Source organism: Aptenodytes patagonicus, chromosome 2 (genome assembly GCF_965638725.1).
Source record: "Aptenodytes patagonicus chromosome 2, bAptPat1.pri.cur, whole genome shotgun sequence".
Lineage (NCBI taxonomy): Eukaryota > Metazoa > Chordata > Aves > Sphenisciformes > Spheniscidae > Aptenodytes > Aptenodytes patagonicus.
In genome coordinates this window covers 151,914,656-151,942,257 of record NC_134950.1, presented here as the reverse complement: position 1 = coordinate 151,942,257, position 27,602 = coordinate 151,914,656, and the positions used below count along the sequence as shown (strand labels likewise).

Here is a 27,602-nt window from a genome sequence, read left to right as displayed (position 1 = left end):
ACAAGAATCTAATATATAACCAATAAAAGGGCACTAGTCTCATTAGTCTCATTTGGGACCAGAATATTGTCAACATAATTACACAGCAAAGTCACATGATTATAAAAGTATATCAGCATCTTCATTATATATACACTTATTTTCAGTGGTTTACAAGACACACACACAAAATATTCCAGAATGAAATATGATTATGGTAACTCAATCTGGAATGCATTTTCTCCAAACTATTTTTTTTCCTATTATGTGAATGTAAAATAAATATGGGCCAGATACTCAGTCAGTGAGCTGGAACTATACCAATTTGTATCAGCGGAGGGTTCAACTCTATATATTCATTTACAGATCCTAGTCACACTTGGACCCTTCTATGACTTATTAATGGTTTTGATTTAGAAATGAAGCTTTGAAGTAATTATATAGTCACATAGCATTCATCCAATATACATATTTAATGTAAATTATCGCTTCCTGATTTTCACAGAAGACCTGTGATTAGATTATCTGGTGCTTCCATATTGTACTTGGAGCTGGATTGCAAAGAGAGAGAAGTATATGTAAGCCACCTTTATAATTTCCTGATTCTGCCCAGCAAGAAACAAATACGGACTCCATTATAATGCAGAGGAACAGAGACAGCTATTTCCCTGCCTGAGGTCTCAGAGAATTGTTCTAGCAGTTGAGCTAAACAATGTCCTGACTATCTCCTTGGCAAAAAAACCTGAATGAGTTGGCATAAGCTGCTATACCAACTCAAAACTCTCCAGAGATTCCCTTTTCACAATGTGAAACCTCAAAGGGCTGCACTACGAAAAACAGCTGTAGCAGAGCTGAAAGTTTGACCCCTAGACTCCAGTACTGTGCTCTTTTTATGTGTGTATGACTCCCACTGACACCAACTGAAGAGTCATGCACATGAGGAGAGCAGAATATCAGACAAAAAAATCTACTATGTGAATCTGAGAACAGAGTATTATTCTCTTGTGTCAAATTATGGCTCCATCTGGTAACATTAAGTGAATACTGGTGACTATTAGAGCTGAATCAATAAATTGAAACAAATAATTTATTTGGTGAGTTATTTTACTTTTTCACTTCAAAGAATGCCTGTGAATGGATTACAACTTCCTTGAGTATATTCCAGGAAACTTTTAAGGAATTTTATTTTATGGTTTGTTAGTTACATGTGATTGCTCATATATGTCAGACCGCTCTGTTTCTTTTCCCTGAACAGAACTTTTAATAGAGTTGGGATAACAGAACTCTGCAACTGACAGTAGAATTTAGTTGATACAATTATTTCAGGACTTACAGTCAGCTAACCATCCTTTGTTAGTTATTTTGGAAACTGAAGTTACACTTCTTTTCTTTTAGAGAATGCACTATGAGCATTCTCTATTCCTTGGGAAACAATAAAAAAAGAAAGAGAAAGACAATGACAATATTCAGAATATCTGAGTGCTATCTCTCTCAAAGACTGGGTTTAAATCAGTCAAAAAAGTTGCATGAACTATCAAATTTTAAAGGATACCTTACTGACTTTGAATTTTCAAAAAATACCCCACATAGAATGTCTTAGATTACGAGGCATATTTTCTTCATATGTTCTCTTCAAAACATAATTTATATCTCTGCTTTCATTACATCTGCTTCATACCTTTCCTTGATAAAGCAAATGTTAGTAGAGATGGTGTAACTCTTAACACTGATGAGAACCAACCTATTCCAGATGACTCATAAGTACCAAAAAGTGCCTTACAGTCAAATTCAAACAGACCTGCCTTGTAGGATAAGTACAAGATGAGGCATTCTTTAAAAATAAAAATATTATCACTTGTGTTCAGATTAGTGTTTTAAATAATAATTTAATTATTGCAGACTCACCGTGCGTTACTAGGACTGGCTGCTGTCAAATTAGCTAATGCTGTCACTGCAGCTTCTTTTACCTCTTCATTGGCACTGCTTAGCAACTGTACTAGCTGGGGAATCCCTTTGAAAGAAATAATTGTATACGTGAACCTTTAAATAAACCATGGCAATCTGAAAAATTATAATAAGTTCCTTATAAAAGGAAAAGCACAGATTCTCAGTTCATCCCTTCCCACCTTACTTACCCTGGAGTCCAAATGCACGTTTGCTAGCTAAATTCTCACACATGGCAGAAATTGCTTGGGAAGCAGCAACTTTAACTTCATTATTATCAATTTCCAAAAGGTTTATGAGACACTTCTCAACCTCTTCCTCATTTAAGATTTTTCTGTTTTCAGCTTTAAATGAAAAAGAACAATAGCATTAATCTGCATTCGTTTTCCAAATCAGTGAAAGGACACAAATTTGATTCCATATAGTTGTTTCCAACATAACACTTGCTTTTGATAACACGGAAATGGAAGTATTTTGGTAACAGAGGCACCAGCAATAAAGAAATGTGCACAAAGGACCTGATCCAAAACCCATTAGACTTCAGTGAACTCTGAATCAAGCCCAAAAGATGACTATTAAATACAGCTTTAAACGAACATAGCCCAACAGAATGCAAAGTTTGTTCTCTATAAGACTTAAAACCGCAGAATGCATACAGGCTTGATGAAAACAGCTTTTCTAATTCAACAGATCATACTTACTCAGGATCATGCTCACTTTGGTTTACGCTAACGAAGTCCAAATGCATAAAATTGAAGAACATACTAGTAAATGTACAACTGAACTTGGAGTACCAGTTAACATACTACAATAGCCAAAAAAAGGCAAGAGGTGTTAAAAATTGAATTTTAAATCCTGCACAGCTTGCAGTTCTTCATTAGTGCACACTTTGCAGAGAATTTCAATTTCATATTTTAGCCTGGTGACACAGGGTTCACCGCTGACCTACACCGCAATGATCTGCAGCAGCTAAGGAAGGACATAGATGTTCCCTTCCTCTACACAAGTAACAACACAGAGCGTCTACAAAGTATCCACAGACATCGGACAGTTATACTAATAAACTCACTCATCCCAAAATGGGTGAGATCAGAAGTGCAGGTGTTTGTTAGAAAGAGCCCTGAGTGAAACTTTCTCAGCCAGAAAGGCACTGGACAGCATAGAAGCTCTACAGTTACAACGGTCAATAAACATTTAACCATATGCATAATTTAAAGCAGACTAATTACATGCTTGAAGTTATATCTACATGGTAAAATTTTCAAATGTATCAAAGAAATTCAGGAACCGAGACGTCAGTAGGACTTCGACACATTTGGAAATTTTACCAGTGCTTACTAATGCTTTCAGGGATCATTCCCTTATTTGGACTGTTGTCTTACGAATAAAAAATTTTAAAAGGAAAGAAAAATATCGGAATAATTCTTTTAAATAAAACTGAATCTGTAGTGAATAAAAGTAAACAAATAGAAGTCCACAAAACCAATGAAAAGAAAGTTTGACTGAAAATCTAGTTACGGCAAAATGACTCAATGCACATTCATGAGACAGCTAGCCATTTTCTCTAGCTCAATTTTAAATGTTTAGCATCATCAGAGATACACAATTGAAATCACAAAGCAAAAGATGCAACAAATAAAACAGGGAGGATTTTAAGCATCAGGAGAACCTTGGCCACAACCTTGATGCATATCAGCCAGCTCTCAAGAGAAGGCCTTAATTGGGATTACAGACTGTTTTGACAAGTAATCAAGTATGGTGCTGGCCTGTTGCTTGCCAAAGTAGTCCGTAATCCCCAATAATGACCTCTAGAGGTTCTTCATACCTCAGTAATTTGGTTCTTGTACAGCAAGTTACTTATTATTATACAAATTTTCTTAAAAATTATTCTTGCATTAAAGGCAGTTATGATGATGGGTAAGCGTTTCATTTTAAAGATAACTTATGCCTATGTGGAAAAAAAATATTCATTTGAATAAGTGAAAATAGTGATTTAAAATATTTTGAACGGAATAAAGACATTATCAATAATGTGGAAAAACAGATTTTAGATTTGAATTTACAGTAAACAGTATGCACCTATATTTAGCTAGCTAGACAGATAGATGAAAATTATTAATATTTTAAGATCCAGGTGCCAATTCTATTTAAAGGATGATTATTATCTGCTGATCCTCTCTCTGTTTATGAGAGTTGTTTCCTTTGGCTTTTACTATAGAAAAGAAAGAATGTACAATTGAAAAGCATCCTTTGTACTTAAGCACTTCTCATGTCAGTGCCAACACCATATTTACAGTGATGAATTTCTTGACCCCTAAGTAATTTGAATACATTGATTTAACACCAAGTGAAATACTCAGGCACACCCAACTAAAAGAGTCTGGAGTACAAACACTTCTGTCCAGTTTCTCATGCATTGACCCCATCATGAGCCAACTTTTGTTTTTCAATATATTTTCCTATTTCCCCTTCTTACCCGAAAATCATGGTCAGAGTTCTACTGATTACCTATTCAGCTCACTGTCATCACCTTATGGAACTATTTATACCAATTTCAAATGAAAAAAAGTTATTGTTAAATAATATCATGACCTCTCACTGATCTGGAGTTGAGATAACCCAGATAAATAAAAATCTGTATTATGAAAAAGCGTATGTTAATCAGGCTACAGTGCATGTTTTGTACGCTCCCTTTTGAAGAGATTTGCATTTAGATACATGTAAGGAACGGGGAGAGCTTCAAACCAGAAGTTTGGGAGAGAGAGGCCAAACTCGAGTGAGCATGATCATCACTTTCTCCATACACACTTCATAGCATTTTGTTGTTGCTGGTGTGTCTGGCATTGTCAGGGGAAAGTAAGTTAGGCCCTCCTTAATCAACAGTCCAGATAATCCACTCACAGATATTCAATAATTTATAGCATTAAATTATATTTTGCATTCTGAAATGACTGCATTATTTGCTGGGCAAGGAGGGAATCACAGTAAAATTCACTACTGTAAATCTGAGCATACAAAATAAAACCATTGCTAAATTAATATTTAAATTCAAAATTATGTTACAGAACAATACAAATTTTCAGGGGCAAAAGGATAATGATTATGTATAGAAATATGATCAATTTTAATTTACTTAAACAGAGCAGCATCCTAAAGATGCTATTTAAAACTGAATATAGTGTTTGTACCATGTAATTTATTCTGAGATTGAGAATAGCTCTTAAGGGACACATCTGTCTTATAACAACAAAAAAAAGTTACAGGAGTCCCTTTTCAAAGGGCTGAAAGGGGCATAAACCAAAACTGTTTGCTATGATCACATCTATCATGAAAAAAACAAAACTAAATTCCATCTGTCAACAATAATAATTTCAAAATCATTCAAAATGCTGTATACTCAGCTGCCAGGATTAAAAAAACCCAGATAGATACGTGTTCTATCATAGCCGAAGTTTTTCATTTCAATGAAAAGTGTTATTTTTTTTCTCAAGTATGCAAGAAATGTTCATAAAATGCAACCACGATTATCAAACCTGAAGAATGTGGGCTACTGCATGGCTATTGCAAATTTAATGAAAAAGTCATAAAAGAACTTAGAGCTGTGTTGTATTATATTGGATTTACATCAAGGCAAGTATTAGTACAGTATACATTAGTGTTGCAGTTTGGATAGGCTGTTTAGTGTATTTACAACCAGGATCCAAACAAACAAACAAGAACTGCAAATACTTCTGTTTTCTTTTTGCACTTGGACTATTTCTTATAATGGCCCCAATGTCACTTTTCTTTCCACTGCAAGGCTGACTTTAGACCAGTAGCTCTATGTATCTGAAGTAAATTCAATACTTCTGGGGGCCATATTGAGCAGCAAGTTTACTGGACTGTGTTTTCCACTGCACCAGTACAACGTCTTGCCCTTTGTCTAACTGGCTGTCACCAAAATTCTACAGCTTGGAAACAAATATTTTAAATCTTCTTTTGATCTATTCTCTCAGCTTGCTGCATCCATACCAACTGTCACAGGCTGAAGAAGAGAGCAAACCTTTATAATGAAACTACATTGACTCCATTTGTAAAGGAGTATGACAAGAAGATGCATCTTCACTGACGGTAACATTCCATGATATAAGATCATAGGCAGTACTGTAATATATTATGTGTAGCTCTTGCCACTGTGTTCTAAAAATGTTGTGTTCAGACATGCTTCTACTAACAGATGCTAAAATATTAGGCCACAAAAACTGAAAAAGGTGTGAAGGAGGAAAAGAAGGCTATGCTTGTTTGAAAATAAATATAAAAAAGGACTAAGACACAGTAGAAAGTAGTAGGAGCAAATATAAATTTGCTTAGCATATTACTTACAAGCCTGTCACAGGACTATAAAAATTATACTGACAGTCCTAAGTAGCATAATAAAATAACAATACAGGAAAATACACAAAGAAAATACTGGCATAAGAAAGTCCCTTCCTACCTTTGATACCTAAACATTAATGAAAATAATTTTCAGTGACTTGCAAAGCTTCCAATAGATAATGATAAAAGCATACAGAAACCCACAGAATACTAGGAAAGGTAGATTCCACTCTTTTCATGTATCATTTGCAATCCAAATAATTACAAATATTCGGGACATCAAACCAAGGAAGGTGAGAAAAGAATTTGAAAGATAAGATGGAAAGAGAAGAAAGGAAGTCTGAAATACTGTAGAAAGGAGAGATTATTTTAGCCATGTATTAAATTAGATAACATATTTGTAAAATACACATAAATTAAAGCCATGATTGAACCACAAGATGATAGAAATATGAATGAAATATTTAAGTTCTACTGTCATACTTACTGTCATCAAAATCCCTTGACAGAATTGAAATCTTCTATAGACAGAAGTATGTTATTTCTTACACTGCATTTTGTTATATAGCCCTACTAGGCATATGTTGCAACTCAGAAACCAACGTATGGAAGGAATTTCAAATGTAGATTTATTTAAAGGGCATCCTTGTGGGCAAAAGTGATGAGCATATTCTGCCTAATTCAGAATTCCTTGGTGAATTAAAGAAAAGCGTATAGAAAAGAACTATAGGATGAATAATTATAAAAAGATTACAATGAAACTATTTAACTCCACTGGGAATATTAATCCACAAGCCATTTAAAAGGCTTTTTTTCATGTCCCTGTTAAAGGAATTTGTATTTGAAATTGCCTGACATTTAGACGAGCAGTTGTATGCGAAAGGAAGTAAGCTTGCGATTAAGTCTTAACTGATACCAATGAGAAACAGTGCCAGCAGATGTGGCTTAAGATGGCAGTTACCTGGCATCACTAAACAAAAGATAAAGATCATATTTTCAGAGCTCCATTCTCCTTTTTGAGGACAGCATTTTGCAAGAATATATTAAATTTAAAAATCAATTGAGGCAAAATCTTAACATTTTCATATATATATATCCTAGCATCCAATTGCTGCTCTGATTGCCAAGATTCACCACTGTAATTAATTCTTGCCAGTGTTTTCCTCAGAACAAGCACTACCCTCAACAGATAAGACGGCCTCATTCTGGATGAAAATTTACTTCATAATCAAATTCACGTGCATGGATTTTTAAAAAGTCACATACAGTCATAAGCTGCTTTGGTAATTGCCTTTGCTGCGTTCTTCTGAATATCGGGAACAGCAGAGACTCCTACAAATGAAAGTAACTTTTTAAGGCCTCCTGTCTGCTGAATCAGTTGCAGAGTATGCATATCTTCCAGACAATTTCCCAACACGGCAAGAGCTTCCACATGTAGATCGCTGAATTCCTAATAAGGAAAAAACCCGAAACAAATAACCTTCAAATCAGGATTAAAATATCTTTGGCTTTTAACTTTGTAGGATAATTGTCATAACTTTCTTTTGGACAGTTTATTTATACTGCAAAGTACATCTTTTCGTACTCATATTTTTTGTATAATTTCTTTGATGTGCCTTAGGATGCAACAAAATTTAACAAAAACAATAAACCCCCCCAAAATCTCTCATTTATATCAAAGTGGGTTAGGCAGGTATTCAGAAAGGACCTGTCATCTTAAAATTTCAAAAACTCCACAAATTTCTCTATGCATTATATTTCCCATGGTGACATCTGAACTCAAGAAGCACTAAAGTGAGTCTCATAATAACATAAACAATGAAATTTCCAAGGTAGGAAATTATATTTAAGGCCATTGATATCAAAGTAAATTCAGAAAAAAAGATCAGTGTTTGAACTAGGAACCAGCACCAGTGTTTAGCATATAATCAAAAATTTTGGGAAAACATCGTATAAAAAGCCATATGGTGAATTTTTCTGATATTTACAACAGTTCGAGAAATGGACAGTAAATGCAAAACAGTATTACTAATAGCAATAAAACAAATATAAACATTTTGGTGAATCCCTTTGCTCCCTTTCTTAGTAAGCTAGGTATCCTAGCTTACCCTATTTTTATCATAGTTCGCTTCAAGTAAGGAGCTCGCTCTTCTTTTACCACACTTCCATAACATGAATAATATTTCTCATTAGTCATACAAACATTAGCAGCAAGAACAAAAATCTTTTAAGGCAAGTAAACTGTACATTGGTTTCCAGTATCTTCAGAAGACAATCTAATCCTTTATTTTCTCCCAATATTATCCTGGTTTCTCTGTCTTTGCTAATTACTTCTAAGGTTTTAAGGGCTAACAACTGAATAACTGGGTATTCAGATTTCAGTAGTTCCAGCAAGGGTGGAATTACATTCAGTGCACGAACTGCAGCACGGCTTTGAAAATCCTGCAGTAAAATATTCAACAAAGAATGTTAGCGATAGAGAATATAACAGTACATCAATTCCCGACTTTACAGAAAGAACACCAAAAATCTGATTTCAAACGTACAAAAATGAGTCAATATTCCAGAACTTCCACCTCTGAAGATTTCTTTTTAGCTAAGAATCAAACTGAATATCATCAAGCCCCAGCAACCTTAAATTCCCATTTTTTTTTGCATGACTGAAGTGCAAACTACAGAGTCTAGTCCTGTCTAAGGAAGCCTATTTACTCTTGTTTTTGCCATGTTTGTCTCAACATACATATTTCTTTGAGAAAGTTTTTAAAATTTAGTTTAATGATTTTTGTTTACCGCAGTGGGGGGAAAATAGTTTTCACACTCTACTGTGGTTGCCTGGTTATATCTTCTTTTGTTTTAGTAATTATAAAATGACAATTTAAAATTTCAACTTTAAACAGTGTATATGCAGCTTAATAAAAAGACAGTAGTAGATTATATTAAAATAGAAAATAAATAAATAAATTACAATTTGCTTTTAAATAGCTTATTGCACATGTGCAGCATGCAATTATCCTTATCAATATAAGCAAGCACCAGGTGCAGTTATCCAGATATACCCTGCAACAAAGACAGCGAGATAGTAAAAAAGGAGAAAGAGTAAAATGCGATTCTGAATAGACATGCTCTGATGCCCCAAAAGAGATAGAGTTATAAACTGAATTCATTATTGAATTGATTCGCTTAAGCCATGGAAGAGAACTGCCATACAAATGCACCATTCTTTTGCTAAGCAGCATATGGATGACATTAGTGCTGAGTGCGAAAGTAGCCAATAACAAATCTATTCCTCCCAGTATGGAAAGTAGCTGTTGACAGCATTCACCTATCATTAAAAAGATGTTCGAAATTGTGACTATGGACTTGCTGGCCAAAACAAGACACAATGCAATTGCTAGTTCTTTAATTTACAGGATTATTTCAATGTTTTGGATAGACAGGTTATAACTCTCATTACCGAGATTAACATTTTCCAACTAAGAAAACAAATGCATATTTAATTAAAAAAAATCTGAATCTGATTCTGATCTCACTTACATTGCTGTACAGCACAGATAATTGCATTAAGTTCAACAGAATTAGAGTCAAATCAGCTATATTCATAACTAGTGTAACAATCAAGGACTTGGGTGTAATGTTTTCAAATACATTGATGAACACTGGAGAGTAAAGGAACCAAGTATTTTAAACTTCTTATCCCCACAGAGGATGGCAGGGGTAGGGGGGAGACTGCTTATCTGCCTCTGTAATTTAAAACAACAACAACAAACTTTACCTGCACCAGGAGGTAGATACATTCAACTGAATTCTTCTTAACATCAGGATCAGGGCTACCTAGCAGTCTGATAAGTGGTTCTAATCCACCTTGCTCAAATATTTGTACTTTAGTAGTATATTCAACAGCCATATGTGCTAGACACAGAGTAGCAAATTCATGGATAACTACATCTTCTATGGGGAAAAAAAAGAAATATTTTGATCAAGTTTTATTCAGCACAGTATATGTTCACTAATCCAGTGGTTTAAAATATTATTTGAAGTCAATATTAACAATAGCTGTTAATCATACCTGACATCTCCATAAACATGTTGCTCCATCTGTACAACATAAAACACTACTCAGCAAGTAACAGAGCTACTCCTATAAAAGCAATTACCTATTTAACATGTAGCATGACAAATCATAAGTTACAAGGAAGATTTTATTAAATTGTCCAATCAAATGGCAATCATAAATTATTTCTGAGTGTATTTTTGCACAAGGAACGAATACTGCAAGCTACCTTCTGGTGCCAGCTGTGATATAAGTGAATTTGTGACATCCAGTTCCCTCAGTAACTTCTTGACATCATCTACAATGAAATAAATACAAATATGAAGTCTTTCGTTTGGCAATCTTGGCTGAGTAAAGAAACAGATTCTGCTCCAAGGGAAACGTACTTATGGTTACTCCCTGAGTGACAAAAAGATCTGACTGAGAATGATGCACAACAGAAGTTATACCAAGACCATAATGGGCCCAGAAAACATACAGGAGATTTTCAAGTACCAGATGACATTCTTTGATACTTGATATATACGAAGTTCCTCAATACTTCATTGAAACTTTATTCAAAATACTTGCATCTAGCAGGTTCTGATTAAATATTTCACAGTTTTAGTTGTCAAAGAAGTCATACCCCAATAGTTAAAATTATTTGTGGTTAAAATTATCAAACTAAAATAAATCCTTCCATTATTTAATTTTCAAGCAATCACTTTCTAATTTTATGCTAACACAGCCCACATTGCAAATTGAAAACATGAATTATATAGGTCTTAGTAAAAACACAGTAAAGACTTTCAGAATGCATTTTTATTGTTGTCAATGGCAAACTAGCAAAACCACAACCACTGGATAGAATAACCAAAAAACATTCTTTGAGACAGACTTCATGTGATCTTACAGGGCTGTGTTGTTACTATCCACACTTACAGTGTTGAAATGTAAGAAAAAAGGTACGAGCTGAATATACTTTTAAAGAAAAAAAACCAGTCAAGATGTGAATATAAATTGAAGATCTTTAGTCATTCAAATCCACGTCTGTGCAGCAGCGTTGGAAGCCAAGGTCTGAAGGGAATGACTATATGCTAATGCCGAGTTGAAAGTAAGGTAAAGACCGTAAGGTCCAATGCAACGTGAAAAGCAGGTAGCAGTTGATGAAAAGACTTAAATAGTGGTTAGGATATCGCCACAGAAGACAACTGGGTAGAACATCTACCAAAAGAAAACCTGATTAATTGTATTAATTAGATGTAGGTTTATAAAGCAATGTAAAAATAACAGCCACTGAAACTCAACCTTATGTCACTTATTCTTTCATCTTCAGGTATGTCTACATACCACTCACTGCAGCTTGATCATTTGGCACTCAGCCACCCAGCATGGATGTAATACATTCATTCTCACCTTATAAAAAGGTACAAGAAAATTTGCATATACTGTCGTTAATCATTTAATAATGGTATGGCTACAGTAGATACACTACCTTGCTGTGAATGCAATGTCTCTGAGAGATACTCAAGACTGCTTGAATTTCACTAGCTCAGATACAGGTAACAAAACATTTATAGCAGCACTGACCTGCCAAAGAAGCTGGGTAAATATGCATGCCAATGCTTGATAGTTCAGGGCTTTTTTTGCCATCAATACTTGAGTTAGCTACTTTAATTAAACACGTTTCCTCCCTTATCACTGTAGTTTCACTAGTGCCTCAAGTAACAGCTGGTATTTAACCATAGCATTTTCTGTAGATGATAAATACTACTTTATCCTTCTCTTCCAACTTTTGTAAAAGAGAAAGTGTGTCATGTCTACATTGGTGGGCCTCTTATGTAGTCAGGCTTTCCCTGATAGACATAATTCCAGTATTAATCTGTTTCAATTTGGCCCTGTCAAAACAAAAATAAGGGTTGGAGGAAAATTAACTTCTCTCGTATTTTTTTTCAAAATCACTGGAGTTCACTATAGCTGCATTTGTTCCTTTATTCTGGGCCATTAATACAGGATTTTTTCACATGGGCCACCTATTGCTTTGATGACCACACTCATACACATTGAAAAATATTAGAAAATTGAGACTCTTACGATTAGAAGCCATGATGCCAAATACCATGATGGCATTTCTGCGTACAATTGGATCTTCATGTGAGATGAGTTTATACAGATGTTCCACTGCTCCAAGACCAAGAAGTGTCACTTTGTTTTCATCACCTGAAGAGTAATTAGGTTAAAAGTTCTGTAAAAATGCAACAAACTCACAGTTCTAATGTAACAAAGTACAACAGCTACCAATCTTTTATTGGACTGTAGAATCAAAGAACAAAGGCCTGGACAGGACCTTGGGAGATCGTCTAATCTATACCCCAAATAAACATGTGTCAAATAGTATAAAGGATTAATAGTATCTAGAATTAATTCACATTTGTAAAGCAAAGGATGCTTCTGTCTATTGGACGCCCAACTCATTTTTTGGACACTGCAGTGGTAGTACAAAGAACAGCTTGTTATTTAGCGAAGTACAGGTGAATGATATCATTAAGAACCTCATTTTATTTTTGTTGTGGTTTAACCCCAATTGGCAACTAAGTATCACACAGCCACTCACTCACCTCTCCCCTGGGACGGGGGAGAGAATCGGAAAAAAAAAGTAAAACCCGTGGGTTGAGATAAAGACAGTTTAATAGGACAGAAAAGGAAGAGAAAATAAAATAATAATAATAATGATAAAAGAATATACAAAACAAGTGATGCACAATGCAATTGTTCACCACCCACTGACCAATGCCCAGCCTGTCCCTGAGCAGCCATCGCTGCCCCCCGGCCAACTCCCCCCAGTTTATGTACTGAGCATGATGTCACATGGTATGGAATGTCCCTGTGGCCAGTTTGGGTCAGCTGTCCCGGCTGTGCCCCCTCCCAGCTTCTTGTGCACCTCCAGCCTTCTCAGTCGGTAGAGCATGGGAAGCTGAAAAGTCCTTGACTAGTGTAAGCACTACCTAGCAACAACTAAAACATCAGTGTGTTATCAATCAACATTGTTCTCATATTAAATCCAAAACACAGCACTGTACCAGCTACTAGGAAGAAAATTAACTCTATCCCAGCCAAAACCAGGACAGTATCCACCACTTACTCTATACCATTTACATCATGCCCAGGTCCTACACTTTCCAATATATCCCAATTAATCACCACCACTTTTCCTGTATTTTGATATATACACACAGATATCATTCCTTTAGCCTATGGGCCATCCCTATAAAATGTCCGTTGAGTTCATTTAGTCCATGACTTTGGGGTCCGTCTGTCATAACAGTCCTTCAGGGCAGGAGAGATGGTGTGTGGTGTTGGATTGTTGTGTGCTGAAGCCAGTTCTGGTTCCATCACCAATGCATTTTGCATGATGCACCACTGCATCACCACTGTTTGCAATGAACATCATCGAAGTTCATTCTTCATTAATCTGGGTGATTTTTACTGTAATACCATTGATATGGCATATAGCCACCACAGAAGTGATGATATACAATGTTATATAGCAATTAACATCATACAATTCAGTTCATTGGCTGTTTTCACCCAAAATCAAATCCCCTTGAGGTATACATCGGACTTCCCCATCCTCCCGCATTACCCACCAAATGCACCCAGGTCCTTGAGCAAAAGCAATCCCACGGATGGGTTTGCCTTTGCCCGAGGCAGGAATAACCCAGGCTGTCTTCCCCAGCATATTTTTTATGTGCACTGCAGGGACTTTATCCCCTTCTACAGCATGTAAAAGTTTTGACTGGGCAGGGCCAGCTTGATTGGCAGATCCCCTCGTGTTGACTAACCAGGTGGCCTTTGCTAAATGTGTATCCCAATGTTTGAACATCCCAGCACCCACTGCTCTCAGTGTAGTCTCAGTGGCGGTTGCTTCCACCATTGTAAGCACGTGGCGCTTGCCTTGGTGGGTTTGCAGGAGTGTGATAGAATCAATCTGCCAGGCCTCCCCATATTTCTATTTCAGCCATCATCCTCCAAACCAGAGGGGCTTTAACCACTTGGCTTGTTTGATTGCAGCACATGTTTCACATTCATGGATAACCTGTGCAATAGTGTCCATGGTCAAGTCCACCCCTCAATCACGAGCCCATCTGTATGTTGCATCTCTTCCTTGACGGCCTGAGGTGTCACGAGCCCACCAAGCTATAAATAATTCACCCTTATGCTGCCAGTCCAGATCCACCTGAGCCACTTCAATCTTAGCAGCCTGATCCACCTGCTGGTTGTTTTGATGTTCTTCAGTGGCCCGACTCGAGTATGTGAGCTTCTACGTGACGGACTTTTACAACCAGGTTCTTTACCTGGGCAGCAATATCTTGCCATAATGCGGCAGCCCAGATGGGTTTACCTCTGCACTGCCAGTTCCTCCACTTCCATTGCTGCAACCACCCCCACAGGGCATTTGCCACCATCCATGAGTCAGTACAGAGATAAAGCACTGGCCATTTTTCTCAGTCAGCAATGTCTAAAGCCAGCTGGATGTCTTTCACCTCTGCAAACTGACTCGATTCACCTACTCCTTCAGCAGTTTCTGCAACTTGTCGTATAGGACTCCACACAGCAGCCCTCCACCTCCGATGCTTTCCTACAACACGACAGGACCCATCAGTGAACAGGGCATATTGTTTCTCATTTTCTGGTAGTTTATTATACAGTGGGGCCTCTTCAGCATGTCACCTCCTTGTCTGGCGATATTCCAAAATCTTTACCTTCTGGCCAGTCCATGATCACTTCCAAGATTCCTGGGCGACTGGGGTTTCCTATTCGAGCCCATTGTGTGATCAGTGCGACCCACTTACTCCACGTAGCATCAGTTGCATGATGTGTACAGGGGACCCTCCCTTTGAACATCCAGCCCAGCACCGGCAGTCGGGGTGCCAGGAGGAGCTGTGCTTCAGTACCAATCACTTCCAAAGCGGGTCGAACCCCTTCATATGCTGCCAATATCTCTTTTTCAGTTGGAGTATAGCGGGCCTTCGATCCTCTGTATCCCTGACTCCAAAACCCTACGGGTCAACCTTGAGTCTCCCCTGGTGCTTTCTGCCAGAGGCTCCAGGTAGGGCCATTCTCCCTGGCTGTGGTGTAGAGCACGTTTTTTACATCTTGTCCTGCCCGGACTGGCCCAAGGGCTACTACTGCATGAACCATCTCCTCTTTAATTTGTTCAAAGGCTTGTCGTTGCTCAGGGCCCCATTTGAAATCATTCTTCTTCTGGGTCACTTGATAGAGAGGGCTTACAATCAGACTTTAATTTGGAATATGCATTCTCCAGAACCCCACAACGCCTAAGAAAGCTTGTGTTTCCTTTTTGCTAGTTGGCGGGGACATAGCTGTTATGTTATTGATCATATCCACTGGGATCTGATGACGTCCATCTTGCCATTTTATTCCTAAAAACTGGATCTCCTGTGCAGGTCCCTTGACTTTACCTTTGTTTATGGCAAAAACAGCTTTCAGCAGGATTTGGACTATTTCCTTCCCTTTTTCAAAAACTTCTTCTGCTGTATTGCCGCACATGATGATGTCATCAATGTATTGCAGGTGTTCTGGAGCCTCACCCTGTTCTAATGCAGTCTGGATCAGTCCATGGCAAATGGTGGGGCTGTGTTTCCACCCCTGGGGCAGTTGGTTCCAGGTGTACTGGACGCCCCTCCAAGTGAAAGCAAACTGTGGCCTGCACTCCGCTGCCAAAGGGATTGAGAAAAACGCATTAGCGGTATCAATTGTGGCATACCACTTGGCTGCCTTTGACTCCAGTTCGTATTGAAGTTCTAGCATGTCTGGCACAGCAGCACTCAGCAGCACCGTGACTTCGTTCAGGCCACAATAGTCTACTGTTAGTCTCCATTCTCCATTAGACTTCCGCACTGGCCATATGGGACTGTTAAAGGGTGAGCGGGTCTTGCTGATCACTCCTTGGCTCTCCAGTCGACGAATCAGCTCATGAATGGGAATCAGGGAGTCTCGGTTGGTGCGATATTGCCGCCAGTGCACTGTGGTGGTGGCGATCAGCACCTGTTGTTCTTTGACCTTCAGCAACCCCACAACAGAAGGGTCCTCTGAGAGACTGTGCAAGGTGGACAGCTGTTTAATTTCTCCGTCTCCAAGGCAGCTATACTAAAAGCCCACCAGTACCCTTTTGGGTCCTTAAAATACCCTCTGCTGAGGTAGTCTATGCCAAGGATGCACGGAGCCTCTGGGCCACTCACAGTGGGGTGCTTTTGCCACTCCTTCCCAGTTAGGCTCACTTCAGCCTCCAATACAGTTAGCTGTTGGGATCCCCCCGCCACTCCAGAAATACAGATGGGTTCTGCCCCTTTATAGCTTGATGGCATTAGGGTACACTGTGCACCAGTGTCTACTAGAGCCTTATACTTCTGTGGGTCTGATGTGCCAGGCCACCAAATCCACACAGTCCAGTAAACCCGGTTGTCCCTTTCCTCCACCTGGCTGGAGGCAGGGCCCCTCTAGTCCTGGTCATAGCATCCGTTACTCACTTCTTGTAAATAAGAGTCAGAAGTCACTTGATTAAGATCAGAAGTAAGATCAGCCCTTTTACTCTGTCTGGGGAACTGCCCACTGGAAACTGGAGCAGCAGTTTTCCTGAAAGAACCCCCTTTTGTAATTGTTTTTCCTTGCAACTTACATACTTGTGCCTCTAGGGTTGAGGTAGATTTTCCATCCCACTTCCTCACGTCCTCTCCATGGTCACATACGTAAAACCACAGGCTGGCCCATGGTGTGTAGCCTCTATATCCACTCTCTTGAGAAGAGGAAGGCTTACTCCTAATAGCTGAGATACTGGTTCGTACAGGTGGGGAGCAGGACATATCTTCTTTGAATCGCTGGAACTCCCGGCACAGTTTCTCAGCTAGCATGTCTGGCAGTTTCTCCACAGTCAAGATGCAGGCCTGTAGGGAGGAAGAGAGACGTTCTTTGTATTGCCAGAGCTGGCCAGCCAATTCATCCACCATTTGTCCCTCTCCGTCTTTCCAGGTCATTACTGCCAACGAGTTGGCATACGATGGTGCGCTCCGTACAAACTTCCACCACGTGGGTCCCGTGCACTTGACTTCACCTGGATCTTTGCATAACTGCTCATTGTTCAGGTCATCATAAATCACCTCCAGCATGGCTAATTCCCTCAGGTACTGGATACCTCTCTCCATGGTGGTCCACTTGCCTGGGTGACATATAACGTCTTCCTTGAAGGGATACCTCTCCTTCACACCTGACAGGAGTTGCCTCCAGAGGCTGAGGGCTTGTGCCCCTTTTCCAATCGTTTTGTCAATGCCCCCTTCCCTAGAAAGGGATCCCAGCTGCTTGGCTTTCTTACCCTCTAATTCCAGGCTACTGGCCCCATTATCCCAGCATCGGAGCAGCCAGGTCACAATGCGCTCACCCGGACAATGGCTGAAATCCTTTCGCATGTCTTGCAGCTCACTCAGGGATAGAAATCGGGTGGTTACTATCTCATTTATGAGTTCTTCCTCTCCCTCTGAGGAAGAGGAGGAACTCCCAAGGGGGAGTACTTCAGAGTAGTCTGCCTCCTCACTGGTGGGGCAGTATGCTTCTTCCTCCTTCTCCCTCTTAGGAAAAGCTTCTTCATCCCCTACTAAATGAGCTCACTTTCGCTTCCAAGACTTCTTCTCGTGTATGGGGGTGACTGATACCAGCACGGGTTGTTTCCCTGGTTCAGCTGCAGTGCCTGTCGCCACGGATGAGTAGCCGCAGTGCCTGTCGCTGGAGTTGGAGTAACCACAGTGCCTGTCGCGGGGGTTGGAGTAGACACAGTATTCTTAAATAGTTGTTTAACCCTAAGCAAGACCTAACACGCATTCAGGAGACATAGCAATAGGAACGTGCTGGTTTGAACATCCTAAGGATATTAAAAATTCTCAAGAGCTATTGTAATTAGCCTGGAGGAGAAGGGGAAGATGGAAGAAGGTGTCTCCCCCATAGGTTGGCTTTCTGAGGAGAAAAAATAAAAAGTGTAATTGTTAATAATTTCCGATAGATGGCTCCTGAAGTACAGAGGTGACGACAATGCTGAGTATAAATACCAGATTGATCTCACGACCAATAATAATATCATACCACAAGCCAGTGTTACACAGTACAGCAAAGCGATAACCTTAATGCACCTCCCAGAGGTGATAAACAGCACATAAATACTGATAAACAGTATATACGGCAAGTAAGGTGTTACATAACATAACTCTGAGAACAAATACAACAACTTTGAGAGCAAATAAATCAACAATGTGACCAGCGACTACTAAACTAATATAATGAATGCTTATAACAAATTTGTTTTAACACGCTTTAGTCAGATCTGTCGTTATCTCAACCCTTGGTGCCCCACGTTGGGCACCAAAAAGGACTGTCATGGTTTAACCCCAGTCAGCAACTAAGTACCACACAGCCGCTCAATCACCCTCCTCCCCCGCCCCCAGTGGGATGCAGGAGAGAATCAGAAAAAAAAAACCAAAACCTGTGGGTTGAGATAAAGACAGTTTAATAGGACAGCAAAAGAAGAGATAATAACAATAATAATAATAATGATGATGATGATGATGATGATGATAAAAGAATATACAAAGCAAGTGATGCACAATGCAATTGTTCACCACCCACTGACCAATGCCCAGCCTGTCCCTGAGCAGCCATCGCTGCCCCCCGGCCAACTCCCCCCAGTTTATATACTGAGCATGACGTCATATGGTATGGAATATCCCTTTGGCCAGTTGGGGTCAGCTGTCCTGGCTGTGCCCCCTCCCAGCTTCTCGCTGGCAGGGCATGAGAAGCTGAGAAGTCCTTGACTAGTGTAAGCACTGCTTAGCAACAACTAAAACATCAGTGTGTTATCAATCAACATTGTTCTCATATTAAATCCAAAACACAGCACTGTACCAGCTACTAGAAAGAAAATTAACTCTATCCAAGCCAAAACCAGGACAATTTTCCTCTTTTCTTGCCTCCTAATTTTATTTTTCCTCACAATAACAGTTAATTCATTCTGTGGATCTGCACTACCCCTCAACTGAAGCAACTACCAGGATTTGGATCATTAAATCCCACCTGAGATTTCTACCACCTGAGAATCATAGAATCTTTAAGGTTGGAAAAGACCTCTGAGATCATCAAGTCCAACCATTGACACAACACCATCATGCCCACTAAACCATGTCCCTAAGCGCCGCATCTACACGTCTTTTAAATACTTCCAGGGATGGGGACTCAACCACTTCCCTGGGCAGCCTGTTCCAATGTTTAACCACTCTTTCAGTAAAGAAATTTTTCCAAATGTCCAATCTAAACCTCCCCTGGCGCAACTTGAGGCCATTTCCTCTTGTCCTATCGCTAGTTACTTGGGAGAAGAGACCGACACCCACCTTGCTACAACCTCCTTTCAGGGAGTTGTAGAGAGCAATAAGGTCTCCCCTGAGCCTCCCCTTCTCCAGGCTAAACAACCTCAGTTCCCTCAGACGCTCCTCATAAGACTTGTTCTCCAGACCCTTCACCAGTCTCGTTGCCCTTCTCTGGACACGCTCCAGCACCTCAACGTCCTTCCTGTAGTGAGGGGCCCAAAACTGAACACAGTATTCGAGGTGCAGCCTCACCAGTGCCGAGCACAGGGGCACGATCACTTCCCTACTCCTGCTGGCCACACTATTTCTGATACAGGCCAGGATGCCATTGGCCTTCTTGGCCACCTGGGCACACTGCCGGCTCACGTTCAGCCGGCTGTCAACCAACACCCCCAGGTCCTTTTCCGACAGGCAGCTTCCCAGCCACTCTTCCCCAAGCCTGTAGCGCTGCCTGGGGTTGTTGTGGCCGAAGTGCAGGACCTGGCACTTGGCCTTGTTGAATCTCATACAGTTGGCTTCAGTCCATCGATCCAGCCTGTCCAGGTCCCTCTGCAGAGCCTTCCTACCCTCGAGCAGATCAACACTCCCGCCCAACTTGGTGTCGTCAATGGAGCACTTTGTAGCTGAATAGGCTCTGGCCATGCAAAGAATAGAAGCATTTTGTATGATTACAGTTCCTGCTCACTCAAAAAACACCCAAAACCCAAGAAACAAAATCGAAAACCTACTCCTATTCTCAGTTCCCACAACAGCTTTATAACTTATTTTGTAATGAACCATGCCTGTCCTTTGGCTACAAGTGAGCAATATGAGAAGAAACTGGAGAACTATGCTCATTCTCAGGCCAAAACACAATTAAAATGCAAGAACTATTTTTTATTGAGTGATGGGACTTAATTTACTAGCAACATTCAAGAAATAAATTAACTGCAAAGTGAAAACAACTCCTTCTTTTGTGCCACACTGCAAAGTTACAGTCTAGTCTTCTGGAAGATTGCAGGAATATCTACATTAACAATTTAAAGGATTATTCATTTAGTAGAAACAGAAAAATTAAATATCTGTCCTCTTGCAGTGTGCTATATGTTACTGTGGACAGCAGGGATGGAGCCAACAGGAGTTTATGGTGTGCGGTTCATAGCTGTCTCCCAACAGTCCAAATTCTCTCTTCACGTATTATTCAAAATTTGGTCGCATGCCCCCAGCCAAGCTTGCCATATTAAGCTGAACACAAACATCTCTCAGAACCCAGTGATCCCATGCCATCTGTTAAAGCCTTCAGCTCTTCTCTCACAACTTCAGCAGTGTTGATAATTGCCATCAGTACAGCAATCAGCATATAAAAATGTAATTTTTAAAGAAAACATAAATTAAATGGAAATTAATATTAAAACAGATTAATTATACTAAGAATGCTACCAGTGTATACCAATTTGAGTGGCTGGCATGGCATGAGTAGGAGGCAACTTAGGAAATTATGTGCTACATAATTTTGAGCCTTTGTTACACAGTTGTCTTCTGGGTACCCAGAACATGACGCTTAGCTACAGATAATACAGAGGCTTTTGGAAGATTTGGAATCTTGGAGACTTGTTAGATTCCCAACATATACAGAAATAAGCTTGATAAAGGAGGCTGAGTGGTCTCCAATAAATCATCTGTCACAGAAGTACTGGCACAAGAGATATATGCAAAAATAACAGAAACAGGCTAAAAAGTAATTTTCATTGAAAACTGAACCTTCAAATAACTACACTAATACAGAAGTCTCGAAGTGTAACATAAAAAAGAGAATTCTTTCCCAGATGCAGGTCTGTTGCTCATAACAAAACAGATCTAGGTTATACCTAAACCAAGCTCTATTAAAGAGAGAATAAAATTCTACAACAAAATTATAAAAATTTCCTTCACACAAACCACAGGACTTCTATATAACTGCAAATACAGGTTTGACAGATATTTCAGAAAACCCTCAAAACCTTGACAGAGACCTTTGAGATGAAATGAAGATTTCAGTGCTAGGCAACTAAAAAATTGTGAACTACTATCAAAATCTAAGCAATGCAAAGGAAAGCTCATTGCAAAAAGACTAACCTTTTGATGCAAATTTATATAGAGCATCACATGCTTTGGCCAAAACTTCCTCTTCAGGAGAACTAAGCATTAGCACAACTGTTGCTGCTGTTTTGCTTTCAATCAATAAAGGATCAAACTACAAACAAAAAAAGGAAAGAATAGTTTGACTTCTACTGAGCCTTCCCATGTGCTGCAGCAGACCCCCACATTTCATGAAAAAAAAAAAATCTAGTTTGAGATCTACACTGAGTTAGAAATATTAACATGAGTTGCTATTTACTTGAAGAAATTTGATTTTTTAATAACAATTTGAGACACTGTTGAAAAATAAGAAAGAATAATAGACTTCCAAATATAATCATGATTTCATCCCGTATGAAGATTTTGGGAAAACCTTGATGCTTCCCTGTACATCTAGGAAGTCTTAAAGGCAACAGACTATGTAATTCTGTTACACGTGTAAGAGCATTCTGTGGCTGCGGAACCAAGTTTCTTTTGAGCAGCTGTGCACAGAGCCTATGAACTTAGGTGTTGTATGAGGAAGAGGATTTGGCTACTTTGTGGCGTTAACACTTCAAAAAAACAAAAGGACCTTTCCTGTGCCTTTGTCAACTCAGTTCACTAGCTTACCATGATCTTGTACTAGCTGAAGTATTTGTATGCTCAGCCAACTCGAAATGATACAAAGTGTTCATTTCCATTTCTGACCTCTCTCACACAGAAAGAAACCTTCCAACAAATCAGGCAGTTTTCAACCCTCTTAACAGACTCTTTGGGACTAACATCACTTGAGAAAGGGAATCTTCTAAAAAAGCCTTTTGCTCTTTAACAAGACTCAAGGATTTCTGAAAATTCTACCCGTTAAAAAGTTTTAAGCTTATTTGGATTTAAAATATTTTTTTAATATGGAAAAACTGTCTTCTGTCTTCACACTTTAGGCCTATAGTGTATCTGTGTTACCTACAGAAAATACTAGATACCTAAGTCATTCAGTCTCTCAATATCAATGTATTTATCTTTAAAATACAGCAGATTAATAATTTAAGATAGCAATACAAATTATTTAAAAAAGTTATTACAATGTATATTTATACCGTATATATTTTAAATTTTATATTATTTGTTTTACTTCATTCAAAACCCCTCTAATAGCTACATCAGAGGCACATGTTGCTGAACAATAAGGGCATGAAGATACATACAAGTCAGTTGTCAAGCAAGGAAATTATTAAGAACAAATCTTCAAAAAAAGTTATGAGTGGGTTAGAAGGAAAGTGAAAAAAGAGGAGGCTTTTTTCTTCTCCCTCCTCTGACTTGTTCAAAAATAAGGCAAAATACACTAGCACCCAGACTTCTAAATTCGTATTTTTGGTAGGTTTTTAAATCTAAGTAATTTCATCATCTTCCATGAGGCATATCACACAATTTAACAGTCTGCAAGATCAAGATCCAAGTTTCATTAGTAGTTAAGAGGTTGCCTGGCTAACGGGCTTAACTGGTCTCCCCAGCTTCAAGCAGGTGTGAAAACCTGAAGACACTGTCCAACTTCATGCTTGCTGTGACAGGCTGGAGGCATGGGACAAGTCATGGAACAAAGCTCCTTTTTAAAGGAAACATAATCAGCTTACTGTACCATAAGTCATTTTGCTTAGTAATGACTCAGCAACAAGAATTAAACCCAATAGTGGCACAGTGGTCCACATTACATCTTAATGGCGGATCTAAAGTGATGGAATTCTTTATAGGAATTTTCTTTTTAGATTGTAAGGAGGCAAAAAGTTCAGCCTATCACAGCAACATTCATTCTACCCATTCAACACAGTTTGTTCATTCTACCCATATGAGAGGCATATAGGAGAATTGAGAGATGACTGAAAGCTCCTTTAGCCACCTTCATACTTCTCTACTTCTGCACATTTCTGTCCTTGGCGTGGACAGAACATGATCCTCCAGGAAAGTGCTATGATTTAAGCACAAACATATCTCCTGAGTCTGGCCAAATACTTGGTGATGGGATAAAACTGTAATTTTTAGTGAAGGCTGTTAGTCCTCCAGAGAAAAATAAACACAAAGACTGATCTCAGATGAAGTTTAATAAGAAATGAAATATGAAATAAGAGTTTTAAATCTCAGTTATTTTTTTACATTGATCTAATACCAAAGACGCTATTATGTTGCTCCATTTTCCTTGCCTCTCGTGTTCACAGGTAATTGTATAAACTACAATTCAATGATAATTCCTAGAATTTAATGACAGGTTAGTACATGAGCAGAGTGAAATTAGTCTAATCTCTACCCATTTGTATAGACATTACCCTCACTACTACTGTCTGAAATATTCAATAGGCACTTTCCTATTAGAAGCAGTTTTGTGCTGAAAACACAGTAAGAAGAGTCACTGAAATCAACGTATGTTTAAGAAGTCAGAGGCCTGAGCAGGTCAGTGATTTGCTGGGAAGTAACATTGTTCGTTAAAACTATCATAGAACTGGATGGGACTTCTGCTTATCATAATGTCAGCGTAGCTAGAGTTCCCCCCTCCTTTTTTTTTTGGGGAGGGTGGTGTTTTGTTTTGTTTTGTTTTAAATCAAGGTTTGCTCCTAAATCTTCATACATCATTGCAAGACTTTTCCCTTAATGGCACATACAGGGCAGATTATGTGCTAGAATAATATGCCTGAAGTTACAAACAACCTTGAATTAAACACAGAAATTTAACTGGTTTATAAGCAACATCATTTCCAACATTCAGTTTGTATTAAGAAAAAAGCAAGTTAAATGAAAAAGAAAGCTATAATTCAAAAACTCCTATATGTCTTTGATCATGATTTTTGTGTACATTTGACTTCAAAGCCACTAGAAACTGCAAAGTATTGGGGTTTTTTTTTGCTTCCATCAACTTAACTTAGTTGAAATTGAAGGTAATACAAAATATGTTTCCAGTCAAACAACAGACCCATCTAGCCCAGCATCCTGTCTCCCACAAAGGCCAGTAACAGGTGCGGGCAAGCAGACTATTAAACTTTGCTTATATTCCCTCACAGACTCCAGCACTCTGCAACCTAGAGAACTGGTGAGCTAGCGATTTTATCTCTGTATTCAAAAAGTCCAAGAAAAATCTTCCACCAGTTAATTTGGTAAATAATTTTTGAAGCCATCTGTATTTTAGCCACCCTTAATATTCTCAGACACAAGTATCACTGTTTAAGTCATATAAATAGTTGTGCCTTTCCTTTGTTTTAAAACTACCACCTGATAATTTTATTTGTCCTCTACAGTTCATTCACCATAAGAAACAGCAAAATAAATGACACCCATTTGCCTTCTCTGTATATTCATCATTTTGTAAGTTTCTACGATATTCCTCTTCACAGCCATTTCCTTTTGGGGATGAAGAAACCTACTCTCTTTGATCTTTCCTAATACAGAAGCCACTTTGTCTACTCTTGTTGTCTTCCTTAGTACTTTTCTATAGTTCAACTGTACCTTTTTTGAGATGGAAACATCAGAACTGTTAATGGCATTCAACATGTGCATGCATTTGCTAGTGGCATGGTGTTTTGCCTTTTATTTCTGGAATTTGAAATGTTGTGTTTATTCACTTTTGCCTACTTAGTAACTGGCTGCCATTTTCATGCAAGTATCCACATTAATTCTGATAGACTGGATGATACAGGTTGCAGAATAAAACCCCATGACATTCCACTGGCAATCTCTCTCCATTATGAAACCTGAACAGTAACTTGTTTTCTCACCTTTGCTTTCTGTTTTATAACCAGACATTATTGCCAGGAGGGAATTTCTTTTTACCTGTTCATGCGAGTGAAGAGCCTGGTCTAAAAACTTTTGAAAAAGCTAAATAACTGTATCAACCAGATCACCATTATCCACTTGACTCCTCTAAAAAATTCAAATAGATTTCAGAGATTGAACTTTCTTCTACACAAGCAATATTGATTCTCGCCCATTACTATCATATTTATCCATGCATCTTTTTTTTTTTTTTTCCTTTTTTTTTTGGTAACTTTTTCTACCAATTAACACAGCATGGAAGACAAACTTTCTGGCCTGTAATTATTGATGTATTTCTTTTTGAAAATGAATTTTTCTACCCTCCATTCCTCTAGTACAAAGGGTACACATTAAATACCATAAGTAACAGTACCATAATTTCAGATTTTAGTTATTTTTCACTTAGAACAAGACCTCGGCAAATACTATTTATTCATATTCGGGCAATTTCTTCACATTTGTTTTAGTGATTCGCTACATAGCTTTGTCTTCTGACACAAAAATAAGTTATTTCGCTTTTCTTTTATGACTTTAATCACCTAATAGTGTCCCTCTAAGAAGCTTCTTGCTTCTAGTCCATTTGGAAAAGGTTTATTGCTAGTTTTTGTATCCTTACCAGTATTCTCCCAAAACATTTTGTTGCTTTATGACATTGTGCTTTTATTTTTCATTTGTGAGTGCAAGGGTTTTTTTGTTTCCCCATTTAGATGCAAATCCGACCTTCTGAAGGATGTATTTTTCTGCTATTATTCTATCATTTAATCATGCTGTCATTTAAAAAAAAAATCCTTGAAATTTTAATTAAGTGACTACAAGGTCTGCTTTATCCTTGTATCTTTTGTAGACTCTTTAGAAGCATTACCGATATCTTTGATACTCTTAAGCCCTTTTCCTTTACCTAGAAAAATAGAATTAATGTATACCTGGTCATGTTAATTGTTTCAATTCTGTCATTGTCTCATCTCCTATACTAACAATATAAAACCAGGATATTCCACTGAATCACAAACAGTTGATGTTGGAAGGCACCTCTGGAGATGATCTGGTCCAACTGTCCTGTTCAGAGCAGGGTCAGCTGTAGCTCAGGGCCAGTGCACAGTCTGATTTTGAATATCTCCAAAGATGGAGACTCCATAACCTCTCCAGGTAACCTGTGCCACGTTCCATCATTCCTACAGTAAAAAAGGATTTTTTTCCTTATGTTTAAATGGAACCTCCTGGGTTTCAGTTTGTGCCCATTGCCTCTCATCCTTTCAGTGGGCACCATTGAGAAAAGCCTGGCCTGACTTCTTTGCTCCCTCCTATCAGGTATTTATACACATTGACAAGACCCCTCCAAGCCTTCTCTCAAGACTGAACAGTCCCAACTCTCAGTCTCTCCTCATATGACAAATGCTCCAAGCCTTTGCAGACTTGTTCCAGTAAGTCCATGTCTCTCTTGTACTGGGGAACCCAGAACTGGACACAGCACTCCCGGTGTGGTCTCACTCACCAGTGCTGAGTGGAAGACAACAGTCCCCTCCCTCAAGTTGCTGGCAACACTCTGCCTAACGCACCCCAGGATTTTGTTAGCTTTCTTTGCCCCAAGGGCACATTGCTGGTGCATGTCCACCAGAATCACCAGGTCCTTTCCTGTAAAGCTGTTTTCCAGCTGGTCATCACCCAGTCTGTACCGGTTATTCCTCCCCCAGGTGCAAGACTTGGCATTTCCCTTTACTGAACTTAATGAAATTCCTGTTTTCCCATTTCTCTAGTTTGTTGAGGTCCCTCTGAACGGCTGCACAACCATCTGGTCTATCAATCACTCCTCTCAATTTCGTATCTTCTGCAAACTTGCTGAGGGTGCGCTCTGTCCCGTCATTCAGGTCACTAATGAAGAGGTTAAACAGTACCAGCCCCAGGATCAACCCCTGGGGCACAACACTAGTGCCTGACCTCCAGCTGGACCTCATGCTGCTGACCACAACCCTTTGAGCCTGGCAGTTCAGCTAGTTTTCAAT

General features: G+C 38.9%; 1 protein-coding gene across 5 annotated transcripts in view; it reads right to left on the bottom strand.

The window, feature by feature from the left end:
• The window catches only part of ARMC3 (armadillo repeat containing 3), a 73,071-nt gene that overhangs the window by 33,289 nt on the left and 12,180 nt on the right, over positions 1-27,602 (bottom strand). For 2 of the 5 annotated variants that reach the window (XM_076331686.1, XM_076331687.1), the window contains exons 4-11: positions 21,829-21,946; positions 12,404-12,529; positions 10,560-10,628; positions 10,052-10,227; positions 8,527-8,721; positions 7,546-7,729; positions 2,115-2,267; positions 1,885-1,990 (exon numbers count right to left, since the gene is read on the bottom strand). In XM_076331686.1, the coding sequence (XP_076187801.1) occupies positions 1,885-1,990; positions 2,115-2,267; positions 7,546-7,729; positions 8,527-8,721; positions 10,052-10,227; positions 10,560-10,628; positions 12,404-12,529; positions 21,829-21,946 (1,127 nt within the window). The remainder of the gene's footprint in view (positions 1-1,884; positions 1,991-2,114; positions 2,268-7,545; positions 7,730-8,526; positions 8,722-10,051; positions 10,228-10,559; positions 10,629-12,403; positions 12,530-21,828; positions 21,947-27,602) is intronic. The other 3 variants (XM_076331688.1, XM_076331689.1, XM_076331690.1) reach the window with 2 other exon arrangements.